The sequence below is a fragment of the Cydia pomonella genome, chromosome 16, assembly GCF_033807575.1.
Source record: "Cydia pomonella isolate Wapato2018A chromosome 16, ilCydPomo1, whole genome shotgun sequence".
In the NCBI taxonomy this organism is placed as follows: Eukaryota; Metazoa; Arthropoda; class Insecta; order Lepidoptera; family Tortricidae; genus Cydia; species Cydia pomonella.
This window is the reverse complement of record NC_084718.1, coordinates 12253192-12269175: the sequence shown is the minus strand read 5'-3', so window position 1 is coordinate 12269175 and position 15984 is coordinate 12253192. Positions and strand designations below refer to the sequence as shown.

Genomic DNA, 15984 nt, shown 5'->3' with positions numbered 1-15984 from the left:
CGTGTTTTAAATCTTTTTAGGTATAAATAACACAAATGTGGGAGTACCATTTGCGCAAAGGCTGCCGACATTATTGAACAATTTTTTTTACGGTATTACATTATTTTTATGAATTCTATAAGTATGACCCAAGTTCATCAGAATTCAGTGAACAGTGAAATTGGTTTTGACTGTCGCCTGTTTATTAAAATTAGAATAACAAAAACGTATAATAATCTAGATTTGAACCGATAAACCGTAACTTCATTAGAACGTCACGTGACATCGCTATTCTACCTCTACTTCTTTTTTCAACTGTCAAAAGTTCAAAACAAGTCACAAACAAAACAAATGGCGCCAGCAAGAGTTCATAGATATATATACAGCCGGAGTTTTTCTTATTTTTCTGTTTGACATAAAAGATTTTCAGATACTAATAAGACAAGTATACACATATTCCGAAGTTAAGCAGATGTTGCAAGTACTTTGAGTACAATTTTTTTAATTATTATGTTGTCAATAGAGGAGGACAAACCGTGTATTTAACAGAGATTTTGAGACAAGTTATTATGTAGAGACGATTTCTAATAGAATTACAATTTTTTGCTTTAATTCCAGTTGCTTATCAAGAATACAAGGAAAATAGCGGCTTGGAAAACTGGAGTGAACCCTACCAATGTCTGCAATGTCAGCCGGGCTGCGAAACATGTCGGGGACCAGAGCCCTGCCTCGCTACTTACAACTGGCCATTTCGGTAAGTTTTTATTTCATCTTGATTCAACTTAACAATTGGTTTTTATACATATCATTTTCTACCTTATACTAGGAGCCCTAAAGTTTATTTTTCTGGCATAAAAGTTTTTATTTTTCTGTTGTTAGTGCACCGTCAGTGAACTCTTTCAAAAATAGACTAGATACACATTTTAGAACATTAAAAAGTGCTAAATAAACACAAGTGCTGCGATATACACGCATCAGCTCCAAGAGCTGCTAGTGTATCAAATAAAATAATAAATAATAATAAATAAATAAATAAAAGGGTAAAACAGAGGCATTGCTTACACATTCATAGTCATATCCTTATTTTTAAAAAAATTGCTAGGGATCACAACAACACCTAATTCCAATTATTGTGGCCACTTAGTAGGTTACCAATTAGTAGTTTCTTCAGGGGCCTGTTTTTATTTAAATATAATTATCATCATGGTCCATATCTACTTGAGTTTATTAAATAAGTAAAAGGTTATGTACAGCACAAAATAGTTTGGTGGTCAGGATGCATTTGGTGACCCATGCCTTAGACCATAGGCAGACACTTATGTATCTTTCTTTTACTGAGAAAAAGAGAGTAGAAGGATGTTTATATTTTTCCCTCTACTCAATGATGACTCTAGTAATTTTTTTAGGCAGTTGAAATATGATTTATGGCCACCACTCAAAAATTGCACAAAGTCCCTGACAATGGCTACCCTTTTGCAGCATGACAGCACCAGGGACTGTCACACTATTCTAGGGCTCCTACTTTACAGCTTCAACATATGAGGTTTATATAAATTTTCTTAACACTTGGTGTAACAGTTGAAATTTAAAAAGTGGTCTCCATACAAATTTCAGGATATCCCTCCTGGTAATATCGGTGAGCTGTGCATTCATGACAGTGTTGCTGACAATCTACACAAGACACCACCGGCGTGTGAAGGTGTTCCGTGTTGCAAGCCCGGTGTTCCTTTCCATCACACTACTTGGCTGCGCTTGCATGTATATGGAGGTAACGTATTGGTACTTTAATTAATTTAGTAGAGGGATAAATAAACTGGAATTCTTAAACAATGACCTAAGCTTTCTTCAAAGTGGCAAGTTGTGGCAGAGTTACTCGTCAACAAAGCTTTTAAGTACCTCCCTTAAGGTATCCCCCATAGGTAGGAGGTAAACACTTTAATGTTCATAAACAAAACAGTTAAACAAGTATAAAGGGGAACTTTAGAACAGGGATCTTTATGACCCAGAAGTCACATTCCACCTTAGATATGTGTGCATGCCAAATCTTAGCTGATGGCTGCAATTAGCTAGCTACCTTTCCAGCTATCTCTCCAGAATGGTAGCAAGACCTTTCTGGCTCCTAGTAGAAAGGCCTGCTTTGAGAAATATCTGCACCTACACTGCTCTGAAAATTACTACTACTAATGGTATTAATGAATTAAGTTTTGTTATTTCAGATGGCAGCTATATTCCCAGTTCTGGACCGCTACTCTTGCATTGCTACAAAATGGACTCGTCACTTGGGATTCTGCATCACATACACAGCCCTGCTTATGAAAACTTGGAGGTAAATATATTACTTATCTTATTTGTCGATAAACTGTCATAGTTTATCGTAATATCACTAAAATAACTTATTGGGTAACAGACAGGAGAGTCGAAAATTATTGCAAATGGCAGTTTTATGAGGGTTGACAATGATGAGTCTATTATCAAATTATTTCATTGTAACGGCTAATCTGAATACAATATTACTTGGAAAATAATGTATTTGCTATGTAAATACCTACACTTGTGGTTCTCTACAGTTGCTACTTACTGAGACCATACATTTTTATTATACAATATTTTGAAATGCCTATATTGTATTTTAAAGACCCTTCAACAAATACCTAGTGGACAATAAATAGTGAAAGTATTTTATAAACAATAATATTTGTAATTTTGCAGAGTATCCCTGACATATCGCGTGAAATCCGCCCACAAACTGAAGCTGACAGACAAACAACTACTGCAATGGATGGCACCCATTCTTCTAATCATGCTGGTGTATCTCGGCACCTGGACTCTGTCTTCTCCGCCTGATGCTGAAGACGTAAGTAGTATCAAATTAAAATTTTGGGTCCGGCTGGATCCGTAAGGTCTGTGGGATGTTTTATCTCTAATAAATTATGGGACACTGGGATGATTGAGCTATTATACCGGGTGAAATTGTTATATTTGACCATACGCTGAGGGGTGGATATGTAGGTCATACTGAATAACTTCTACTATGGGGCCAACCCCGAAATCGCGAAAAAAATCTGGCGTCTCATACATTTTGGACAATCACATGTTAAAGCTTGTGGAACAGCTGATTTTTTTTCGTTATTTTGGGGTTGTTCGGTACGACCCACATATTCACCCCTCAGTGTATGGTCAAACAAAACAATTTCACCTGTGTTTAAGGACACTGGATTGCACGGTTGTTATGTCCACGTTCTGAAAATAATAGAGCTTTATGCCACTGTTAAATGAAAAAAGCAATGTGTGGACGTGAATATAGTATTTCCATCATCTCTCTTCTATCAAAAGTGTGTCAAGTATTGTTGTACCTAAATGTACTCTACTTTTGCATTAATATTTTTTCAGATCACAGACAACAAGGGCTTGAGATTTAAGCAATGCACTTACAACTGGTGGGATCACAGTTTGGCTATTGGTATGTATTTATTTTCTTCAAATGATATATTTTTAATAATTGACTGTCAAACCGAGGTATTTTACAATATAAAGCACCTTGACATAAAACTTACTTACACAGTGTGTATTAGAATATAAGCACTGCTGCTAAAATCCTAACTCTTGGTTTTTGCAACGACGCTTACACCGCACAATTGAGACTGAACCGTATTCTTTTATTGAACTATAGTTCAATTCATTCATTAATAATTTCTCCATGCAAGCCAAATAGCTTGCAATATTTATTTATTTTTTAATTTCGCAGCTCACTGTACTGCAAAATTAATTAATTTTGTACTGTACACTGTAGGTACCTACAATCATTGACACAATATACCTACCGTATATAATCAGTTCAATGACTTCAGTCAAGTTGTTATTGGTTCCAGGCGAGATCCTGTTCCTGCTGTGGGGGGTCCGCGTGTGCTACCGAGTGCGCCACGCCGAGAGCCTGTACAACGAGGCGCGGCTCATCTCCATCGCCATCTACAACATCTTCACCGTCAACTCGCTCATGATAGCATTCCAGTAAGTCAGGTTTTTCTCCTCAGTCAAAAATGGAATAGGACGAGTTCAATATAGAGCTAGCCGCCTCGCGAGGAATTTGCCGCGCGAAGCAAACGGCCCGTCACGGAGGTTTGTAGCGGATGCCTTAGCCTCGCAAGTCAGATGAAATCAAGATGGCGATACTACTCAGCTACTGATAATGGCGCCGCAGATACTGCCCATAATATTTATTTTACTCTCTGCCGTGGCTTGTGTAACTTTTATTTACTCGTGAGACTACTAGTGTGGACCCGCCTATTAAAATGCGTTGGGCGTGTTTCTCGGCTAACTGACCAAATATTGCTTTAGTTTCATACTAATCATTTTAAAGTTCCATTACTGTCACGTACATGAACGTATTGATATAATTTTATTTTACTTTTCAGTTTACTAATCCTGCCTCGGGCCGGGCCGGATATAAAATATCTGCTCGGCTTCATCAGGACGCAGTTGTCCACTTCTACTACAGTTCTACTAGTATTTTTACCCAAGGTATGTCTTCCCTGATTCGTATTGTATTCACTGCAAAATGTTTGTTACTTAATATTATGATCAGGAAGAATAATAATGTTTTATTCGTGACATTTACAAATGTACCGTAGGGTACATTCCCATTTGTCCCTCCGTGCACATATGGGAATACGACACAACTAACGACGATAGTGATAAGAATGCGTTGGATGAACAAAGAAGCGAGAAAGGAAGAATAGCACGCCTTGGTGCAGGCAAAAGCTAGTTGCGATAACGCGAAACTAGAAGCTCTGAATAGACTCGGTATAGATGAAATCAGGCGTGATATGATTCTTCTGACACTTCCACGTATATTAATGCTAACTAATTACTGCTTTAATAAATCAGTCTATCCTATCCGGAGTATTTCCTGACGCCTAAGTTACATGTCCGTCTTTCGTCATCGGCGCCAAAAAGATGATGACCCCTGCAAACATGCTACTATAAACAAGAACATGAAAGATGCAAATATCACATCTGAGACAACTCGGGACAGAGGATCCTGGCGAAGAAAGACTAGGAGAGACTACCCCAAAAGATGGGATAAGGCTATAGGCGGAGAGAGAGAGCACAGATGGGAATAAGTGCATTCATATGAATTATTCCCATCTGTCACCACCCCGCCTGTCACGTATGACGGTGGTCACGTGGGGTGGGGACAAACGGAGATAAACCTTGCGTGGTATATTCCCCTTTGCCTCCACTGGGCACAGGGCCTAATCGGTGGAGTCACGAATACGATAAATAATACATTATAAACATCTAAGAAAGCGAAGATAATAAAGAATCACACAGAAATATCCTATCAAGGCTTGCTGCAGCTATAGTTTGTTTTTTTACCATTAGAAAAAAGGTAAACAATATTTTTATTGAAAATGATTGAAAAACGTTTTTTTTTTAATTTAGTTTATATAGTACTTATGAAACACAAGAATGCATATGATTTATAATTGTTACATATTTGCTGTGACTTGTTTGTCAACGTGATTTACCTTTTTTCTAATGCTATAAAAACGAACTATAGCGTTAGCGGCAAATTATGAAAGTAATTGCAAGCAAAGTATCGCTTGGTTAACCTGAATGGTATGATCGTCGTATGGAATGTTTTTGATATTTAACAAATTCAACACATATCAGTGAAAGAATAAGGATCAAAGTCAAATGGCGTTCTAAAAGTATTAATGTTATGTGTCGAAAGATGGCAGTAAATTTACGTCGGTACAAAGTTTTCTTTGACAATACTTCTTTATTTCAAATTCTTTTTGTTAATGGTTCGAGTCACTGATGGCATTGCATGCGGCAGCATGACAGGGCGTAAGTCTAAAGGTGACAGTCCATTTCTGACCGCAGCTGCACTACTGCTCCGACATTACTGCAGCGGCCTGAACGCGTCGGTGTTATTGTCAATTTCCATAGTAAAATCAATGACAATACCGACTGCACGTAATATGGTAATTTTAACGTATTTCCGACCGCAGCTGCACTACTGCTCCGACATTACTGCAGCGGCCTGAATGCGTCAGTGTTATTGTCAAATTCCATAGTAAAATGATGACAAGACCGACTGCACGTAGCATGGTGATTTTTAGTGTTTGGTGTACATACGACCGCAACTGCAAACCGCACGTCAAATCTTTACAGAAATGTCTTTGGTCACAGATATTAGTAGCTCTAAGCAAAGAGGATATAACCACTACAATATAAGGAGTTTATTACACCCGCGGATAAACAACCCCGATAGTTTCTGTGTTTCGCGGTAGTTCCTCTGTATCTTGGCGTTGCTCTTATTGTTTTTTTTAATGTTTCCTGATAAATTCATTAAATAAACAGTTCTTTCCTTTTTTCGTAGTTTTCCGAGAATAGCTATAAGCTCGAAAGGGCAAGAACGATAGAGAGGCAAATATACGATTTTCAAATTAAGATTTTCATGGTAGGCAATAAGTAGATAGTAGCTATGTATGTATGTATATATAAATTATTTACAAACTAATAATAGTGAAAAAACTGGAAAACTAGTTCGCCTTTGTATTAATGATGAGTGTTTTTTTCCTGTTTTGTGTTCATTTTTGTACAATAAAAAGTTTTACTACTACTACTACTACTAAATTACAGGACGCACTTATGTGTTAGAATAAGATCGATGTAGGTATGCTAACCATTATCGTACAATCATGTACACATAGCATAAAAATGTGACAACATAATATTTCTATGATGATTCTAATACTGAACGGAGTGGTCGTATGCAATTTCCTCTCTCTTTCCTCTTTCTCTCTTTTTCCAAATTTTGACTGAGAAAATGTTTCGAATGAAATAGCTTACTCTGTATCCTCTGTATTTGTGTTAGGATATTACGAAACCACAGTAAATTACATTTTTTTAGTGGCAACAATGGTCGCGCACTGTGCGGCTTAAGAGGAATTTCCTCCCGCGGGCGCTCCGGCTTTAGTATGAGCTCCCTGCCGAGGTTTTTCTGAAGGTCTACAGTATGGGTTCTTGAAAAAAGAAGTGTACAGGTTTTTAAAGGGTCGGCAACGCGCATTTATCACTTCTGGAGTTGGAGGCGTGCTTAGGAGTTTCAGTGATGCTTATATTTAACAGGATTAATTACTGAATTCTCGCTGACAGTACCGTGGCACAGTGAATTTGGCGTGATAATATGTGAAAGTGTCGTAATATCATATTATATACACCGTGGGTTGGTAAAATCCGACAGATCTTAACCACGCATTCCTGAGGATCAAAAAAAGTTTAGTAAAATTCGGAAATAAAATGTTCTGTTTTTTCTTTTAGCCATTTTCTGCACACAGCACGTTATTTCTTTCTACATCTTGGCGAAAAAAAAAAACATTACAACGAAGAAGTAAAGTTTTCTTAATTCATCTATAGATCAAAATTGCGAGTGTTCTTTTTAGTTGAGTAATGTTTGTCAGAAGGTATGACTAAACCAAGTCACAAAAGGCGTTTTTCACAAAGTTATTGCAGAAACAAATTTTCGCAAGAATTGCCATTATCTCTGAAAGAAGACCGATTACAGAAAATTTGTATGATATTTTAGCCTCTAAATGCGATTAAGAATACAACTTTAAATCTATCAGGTTTTACCAGCCCACGGTGTATAATATCGTGACACTTTCTCACTTTGTCATTTCAAAGCCATTTCTGAGATAAAAGAAGCAATAATTCAGTTGTATTACCTAGAAATACAAAAGGCAAAGTTGTTGTTTAACACCTCATGGTAGCATATGGATACTCAAACGTAAGAAAAATTACAAAATTGAACCACAAGAGAAGCGACAGCGGTTTTAAAATAAAATTGTATTGACAGTTGCGGGGACTTCAAGACATGAGAGTTAAACAAACTTTGCTACAGAGCGCAACACGAATTTATTTTATCACACCATCACGAGGAAAATATTTATTATTTCAATTAATTTATTAAATATTCTTTCTATCAGCCCCTTGGCTAACGTAAATAGCTTTCTTCATAAAGGATTTCTTGTCTCGCCCATCAAGTTTTATATGGTCTAGTCATAAACTGTATCTGCCACGACCACGAGTGCCGTCGCCCATGGACACCTGCAACACAAGAGCGATTATAAGATTTAAATTTGTGCTTTAGTTTGAAATAGGAAACTGGACAATATTAAGTGTAAATTGCGTAATTATAGCTCTTACAAATCAATTTATTCGTTTATTCTTTACTTTTAGGTAACTAATGAAAGATTGGTTTAATATGAAAACTCAGAAAGATAAATCTGTAATATTTTGCTAACACTGAACGACTGCATTGGAGAATTTATTTTGTCGCATCGCCATCTCCGAAGCCCACGAATCCCTTTGCAAAAATAAAGTAAACCCGGGATAAAAGAGCCTACCTAGCTTTTTGAGGGGAGGTTTATCGCAGACTTCTACATCCAGGCGGTACTAGGCCACCAAAAACGTGCAGACACCACCGGCTGGATTTGGCTGGATCACGTGATGTAAGTGGATCAAGTGCGCATACCGTATCCATCACGAGCAACATGAGTCCCGCTCTCGTCGGGTTGCTGTGTGCGGTGGTCACGCATTTAGTCAAGAGGATGGGGAAGATAATTTCAAAATGTTAACTTACCTTAAGTGAAGAAATATTTCTCCTCTGCATTCATTTAATTTAAGTAATTTGGTTGTATTTCTTCAATTTGAAGTTAAATTGTTATTCATTTAATCGGCAAACAAACGATCACCAACAATATCTGGTTTTTTAATAATATTGCGTAGACTTTTGACTGTGACTTTTGTAGAAAGGCAAACTGTTTTTCGTTTTCGTGTACCATGTAGCATTATCGTCACTTACTTCTTCTCGTAAAAAATACAAATAAGTAAATTAGTAATTTTATTTATACGTCTGACTTTGACAATCAACTGACGAACGCTGCCGCGACTGCACGCCGCAAACAGCAGCAGTCGGCCGCTGCAGTAATGTCGCACCAGTAACGTCGCAACGGTAGTGCAGCTGCAGTTGGAAATGGACTGTCACCTTAAACGTGGCAGCGACTGTCTCATGATCAGTTACATGTAAGTTGAGTTCAATCTGTAATCTCCTCATAAGTCCGAGACCCGGGGGCCCCGGTAAGGCCTCCGTTACCTTGTAATCAAGTCAAAATTATTTTTTATTCAAATAGGCCTAGCAACAAGCACTTTTAAATCGTCAAATTTTACAAATATCATCTTAATCTAAATATCAGAGCAATTTATTGATGCAGTTATTATTGTTCTAAAAAAAACATTGAACTATTATAGATATGGTAAACTTAATAATAAGAATTTCACAACAAGATCGTCAAACATCAAAATTGTATAAAAATACTAGTCTAGAACCTTTCTAGAATAAAATCTAAATGTCAAAAAATACGGTATATATATACATTGAATTATCAATTTCATCATTAATAACATAACAATAAATAATTCATTCTTTACAATCACACTTAATCCCACGGTGTTTCATCATTCATGTAGTCTTGTGTGCTATAATAGGCTTTAGAGATAAGCTTACGTTTTACATAATTTTTAAATTTACTAACAGACAATTCAGTTATAATATTAGGAAGTTTATTGTAAAATCTTACACAATTACCCATGAATGATTTCTTAATTTTATGGAGCCTAGTGAAGGGCACTGCGAGCTTATGCTTATTTCTAGTATTAATATTATGTATTTCACAGTTTTTCTTAAAACTGGCAATGTTTTTATGTACATACAGAATATTCTCATAAATATATTGACAGTGCACTGTCATTATGTTAATGTCCTTAAACTTATCTCTAAGTGTGTCTCTATGGTACATATTATATATTGCACGAATAGCCCTCTTCTGCAGAACAAAAATGGTATTTATCTCTGAAGCACTACCCCATAGTAAAATACCATATGACATAATGCTATGAAAGTAACTAAAGTAAACTAATCGAGCTGTTTTCACGTCTGTTAACTGACGGATCTTGCTCACTGCAAAAGCTGCAGAACTCAGTCTATTCGAGAGATTAGCAATATGGGGACCCCATTGTAGTTTAGAATCTAAAGTTATACCAAGAAAAACTGTGCTATCTACTAGTTCCAATTGCTCATCATTGACAATGACACCTGTTTGCTCATTCCTTATGTGACTTGTAACAAACTTAATGCACTTAGTCTTTTTCTCATTTAACAATAAATTATTAACATTAAACCAATTTACTACTTTAGAAATAGCATTGTTTACATCACTGCAAGCTTGTTGCTGTCGTTTGACTTTGAAAATAAGTGAGGTATCGTCTGCAAACAATACTATGTCATGGTGGGTCTTTACAAGGTAAGGCAGGTCATTAATGTAGATAAGGAACAGGAACGGCCCCAATATTGATCCCTGCGGTACACCCATAGAGACCAATGACCCCGGTGATCGCTGTCGGTGTAATGGGCGGGATCGTATGGAATTTGGGTCTTTCGCGGGGTCCATTGTCAGGTCCGCCGGGCCGTAGTTTGGGAAACCTTGGTCTGCGGCCGGTCCTGTTCTCTACTGTACGCTGTAGCTGTCTCCAGGTGCTGCGCGTGGTGCGCGGCACGGGCGACACGTGGGACCGCGGCGCGCGCGCGCGCGGCGTGCCCGCCTCCACGTCGCTCAACGGCATCGGCCTCGTGCCCGACGAGCCGCCCGACCTCTACCGCGAGAACGACGAGCTCAAGGTACTCTCCTTACTGTATACACACGGAGCCGAGCCCGAGGGGTGCCCGCCTCCACGTCGCTCAACGGCATCGGCCTCGTGCCCGACGAGCCGCCCGACCTCTACCGCGAGAACGACGAGCTCAAGGTACTCTCCTTACTGTATACACACGGAGCCGAGCCCGAGGGGTGCCCGCCTCCACGTCGCTCAACGGCATCGGCCTCGTGCCCGACGAGCCGCCCGACCTCTACCGCGAGAACGACGAGCTCAAGGTACTCTCCTTACTGTATACACACGGAGCCGAGCCCGAGGGGTGCCCGCCTCCACGTCGCTCAACGGCATCGGCCTCGTGCCCGACGAGCCGCCCGACCTCTACCGCGAGAACGACGAGCTCAAGGTACTCTCCTTACTGTATACACACGGAGCCGAGCCCGAGGGGTGCCCGCCTCCATGTCGCTCAACGGCATCGGCCTCGTGCCCGACGAGCCGCCCGACCTCTACCGCGAGAACGACGAGCTCAAGGTACTCTCCTTACTGTATACACACGGAGCCGAGCCCGAGGGGTGCCCGCCTCCACGTCGCTCAACGGCATCGGCCTCGTGCCCGACGAGCCGCCCGACCTCTACCGCGAGAACGACGAGCTCAAGGTACTCTCCTTACTGTATACACACGGAGCCGAGCCCGAGGGGTGCCCGCCTCCACGTCGCTCAACGGCATCGGCCTCGTGCCCGACGAGCCGCCCGACCTCTACCGCGAGAACGACGAGCTCAAGGTACTCTCCTTACTGTATACACACGGAGCCGAGCCCGAGGGGTGCCCGCCTCCACGTCGCTCAACGGCATCGGCCTCGTGCCCGACGAGCCGCCCGACCTCTACCGCGAGAACGACGAGCTCAAGGTACTCTCCTTACTGTATACACACGGAGCCGAGCCCGAGGGGTGCCCGCCTCCACGTCGCTCAACGGCATCGGCCTCGTGCCCGACGAGCCGCCCGACCTCTACCGCGAGAACGACGAGCTCAAGGTACTCTCCTTACTGTATACACACGGAGCCGAGCCCGAGGGGTGCCCGCCTCCACGTCGCTCAACGGCATCGGCCTCGTGCCCGACGAGCCGCCCGACCTCTACCGCGAGAACGACGAGCTCAAGGTACTCTCCTTACTGTATACACACGGAGCCGAGCCCGAGGGGTGCCCGCCTCCACGTCGCTCAACGGCATCGGCCTCGTGCCCGACGAGCCGCCCGACCTCTACCGCGAGAACGACGAGCTCAAGGTACTCTCCTTACTGTATACACACGGAGCCGAGCCCGAGGGGTGCCCGCCTCCACGTCGCTCAACGGCATCGGCCTCGTGCCCGACGAGCCGCCCGACCTCTACCGCGAGAACGACGAGCTCAAGGTACTCTCCTTACTGTATACACACGGAGCCGAGCCCGAGGGGTGCCCGCCTCCACGTCGCTCAACGGCATCGGCCTCGTGCCCGACGAGCCGCCCGACCTCTACCGCGAGAACGACGAGCTCAAGGTACTCTCCTTACTGTATACACACGGAGCCGAGCCCGAGGGGTGCCCGCCTCCACGTCGCTCAACGGCATCGGCCTCGTGCCCGACGAGCCGCCCGACCTCTACCGCGAGAACGACGAGCTCAAGGTACTCTCCTTACTGTATACACACGGAGCCGAGCCCGAGGGGTGCCCGCCTCCACGTCGCTCAACGGCATCGGCCTCGTGCCCGACGAGCCGCCCGACCTCTACCGCGAGAACGACGAGCTCAAGGTACTCTCCTTACTGTATACACACGGAGCCGAGCCCGAGGGGTGCCCGCCTCCATGTCGCTCAACGGCATCGGCCTCGTGCCCGACGAGCCGCCCGACCTCTACCGCGAGAACGACGAGCTCAAGGTACTCTCCTTACTGTATACACACGGAGCCGAGCCCGAGGGGTGCCCGCCTCCACGTCGCTCAACGGCATCGGCCTCGTGCCCGACGAGCCGCCCGACCTCTACCGCGAGAACGACGAGCTCAAGGTACTCTCCTTACTGTATACACACGGAGCCGAGCCCGAGGGGTGCCCGCCTCCACGTCGCTCAACGGCATCGGCCTCGTGCCCGACGAGCCGCCCGACCTCTACCGCGAGAACGACGAGCTCGAGGTACTCTCCTTACTGTATACACACGGAGCCGAGCCCGAGGGGTGCCCGCCTCCACGTCGCTCAACGGCATCGGCCTCGTGCCCGACGAGCCGCCCGACCTCTACCGCGAGAACGACGAGCTCAAGGTACTCTCCTTACTGTATACACACGGAGCCGAGCCCGAGGGGTGCCCGCCTCCACGTCGCTCAACGGCATCGGCCTCGTGCCCGACGAGCCGCCCGACCTCTACCGCGAGAACAACGAGCTCAAGGTACTCTCCTTACTGTATACACACGGAGCCGAGCCCGAGGGGTGCCCGCCTCCACGTCGCTCAACGGCATCGGCCTCGTGCCCGACGAGCCGCCCGACCTCTACCGCGAGAACGACGAGCTCAAGGTACTCTCCTTACTGTATACACACGGAGCCGAGCCCGAGGGGTGCCCGCCTCCACGTCGCTCAACGGCATCGGCCTCGTGCCCGACGAGCCGCCCGACCTCTACCGCGAGAACGACGAGCTCAAGGTACTCTCCTTACTGTATACACACGGAGCCGAGCCCGAGGGGTGCCCGCCTCCACGTCGCTCAACGGCATCGGCCTCGTGCCCGACGAGCCGCCCGACCTCTACCGCGAGAACGACGAGCTCAAGGTACTCTCCTTACTGTATACACACGGAGCCGAGCCCGAGGGGTGCCCGCCTCCACGTCGCTCAACGGCATCGGCCTCGTGCCCGACGAGCCGCCCGACCTCTACCGCGAGAACGACGAGCTCAAGGTACTCTCCTTACTGTATACACACGGAGCCGAGCCCGAGGGGTGCCCGCCTCCACGTCGCTCAACGGCATCGGCCTCGTGCCCGACGAGCCGCCCGACCTCTACCGCGAGAACGACGAGCTCAAGGTACTCTCCTTACTGTATACACACGGAGCCGAGCCCGAGGGGTGCCCGCCTCCACGTCGCTCAACGGCATCGGCCTCGTGCCCGACGAGCCGCCCGACCTCTACCGCGAGAACGACGAGCTCAAGGTACTCTCCTTACTGTATACACACGGAGCCGAGCCCGAGGGGTGCCCGCCTCCACGTCGCTCAACGGCATCGGCCTCGTGCCCGACGAGCCGCCCGACCTCTACCGCGAGAACGACGAGCTCAAGGTACTCTCCTTACTGTATACACACGGAGCCGAGCCCGAGGGGTGCCCGCCTCCACGTCGCTCAACGGCATCGGCCTCGTGCCCGACGAGCCGCCCGACCTCTACCGCGAGAACGACGAGCTCAAGGTACTCTCCTTACTGTATACACACGGAGCCGAGCCCGAGGGGTGCCCGCCTCCACGTCGCTCAACGGCATCGGCCTCGTGCCCGACGAGCCGCCCGACCTCTACCGCGAGAACGACGAGCTCAAGGTACTCTCCTTACTGTATACACACGGAGCCGAGCCCGAGGGGTGCCCGCCTCCACGTCGCTCAACGGCATCGGCCTCGTGCCCGACGAGCCGCCCGACCTCTACCGCGAGAACGACGAGCTCAAGGTACTCTCCTTACTGTATACACACGGAGCCGAGCCCGAGGGGTGCCCGCCTCCACGTCGCTCAACGGCATCGGCCTCGTGCCCGACGAGCCGCCCGACCTCTACCGCGAGAACGACGAGCTCAAGGTACTCTCCTTACTGTATACACACGGAGCCGAGCCCGAGGGGTGCCCGCCTCCACGTCGCTCAACGGCATCGGCCTCGTGCCCGACGAGCCGCCCGACCTCTACCGCGAGAACGACGAGCTCAAGGTACTCTCCTTACTGTATACACACGGAGCCGAGCCCGAGGGGTGCCCGCCTCCACGTCGCTCAACGGCATCGGCCTCGTGCCCGACGAGCCGCCCGACCTCTACCGCGAGAACGACGAGCTCAAGGTACTCTCCTTACTGTATACACACGGAGCCGAGCCCGAGGGGTGCCCGCCTCCACGTCGCTCAACGGCATCGGCCTCGTGCCCGACGAGCCGCCCGACCTCTACCGCGAGAACGACGAGCTCAAGGTACTCTCCTTACTGTATACACACGGAGCCGGGCCCGAGGGGTGCCCGCCTCCACGTCGCTCAACGGCATCGGCCTCGTGCCCGACGAGCCGCCCGACCTCTACCGCGAGAACGACGAGCTCAAGGTACTCTCCTTACTGTATACACACGGAGCCGAGCCCGAGGGGTGCCCGCCTCCACGTCGCTCAACGGCATCGGCCTCGTGCCCGACGAGCCGCCCGACCTCTACCGCGAGAATGACGAACTTAAGGTACGCATATCGACTGGCTACAATAATAGCATACCTTCATTCTACATTCAATCAATAGGTATTATTATTTTTTCTATTGCATTTCAGCTTCGTAAGGCTCCTAACCCTGACAATCTTCAAAAGAATCGTGTCGAGGGAAAAAACGTTGACGACTTACTTCTATTGCTGTTCCTTTAACTTATACTTTGAACTGGGAACCCCTCCTGTCGAAAAACTCGATCAGTATGCAAGTTAAACTTTTTCAAAGTAACTGGTAACAGTGGTAACAGAGCTTCAAACATCCAAAAGGTAAAGTCATTCCGATCGTTACTCATAAAACCGATATACCTATTTCAGGAGGAGGTTCAGAAGCTAGCGGCGCAGATCGAGTTCATGAAGATCGTGCAGATGGAGATGCACAACCGGCACCTGCGGCCGCGGCCCGGCGGCTACTTCAGCGCCTCCAGCCCGCACGTCACCGCCACCGCCGTTAACATCTCGCAGGTATGGTTGCGATATGAAAACATGGAACATCGTGACTAAAGTCCAGACAACACCCTACAACTACTACTTTGTCAGTACAAAGTATAGTATTGACGAGTGTTTTTTTCTTCCTGTTTTGTTTTCATTTTTGTATAATGAAGTGTTTTAATACTGCTACTAAAATCCTAACGTTTTCCGGACGGTCATTTTTCCAAAAAACACACACCCTTAATCTTTCCATTGCTGACTAAACCACTGTTTCATAACAATCCACTGCTGTTTATTTGTTTGCAAACTTTCCGTCATCACCCGCATCTATTGAAACGCACCACATCGGGTCGGGTCGACACAACGAACCATCTTGCACGGCAGATGTCGCGCGAAGCGGCTCAGTCTTTGTAGAAGTGCCTCGCTCGAGGCATCA

The 15984-nt window shown here is 45.7% G+C and overlaps 1 protein-coding gene across 1 annotated transcript in view; it reads left to right on the top strand.

Moving 5' to 3' along the window:
- LOC133526354 (probable G-protein coupled receptor CG31760) overlaps positions 1–15984 on the top strand; it is a 146148-nt gene that overhangs the window by 126188 nt on the left and 3976 nt on the right. Inside the window, exons 9-17 of the mRNA XM_061862944.1 lie at positions 598–733; positions 1594–1747; positions 2196–2305; positions 2689–2833; positions 3370–3439; positions 3849–3987; positions 4392–4497; positions 10580–10723; positions 15435–15581. Coding sequence (XP_061718928.1) covers positions 598–733; positions 1594–1747; positions 2196–2305; positions 2689–2833; positions 3370–3439; positions 3849–3987; positions 4392–4497; positions 10580–10723; positions 15435–15581 — 1151 coding nt within the window. The remainder of the gene's footprint in view (positions 1–597; positions 734–1593; positions 1748–2195; positions 2306–2688; positions 2834–3369; positions 3440–3848; positions 3988–4391; positions 4498–10579; positions 10724–15434; positions 15582–15984) is intronic.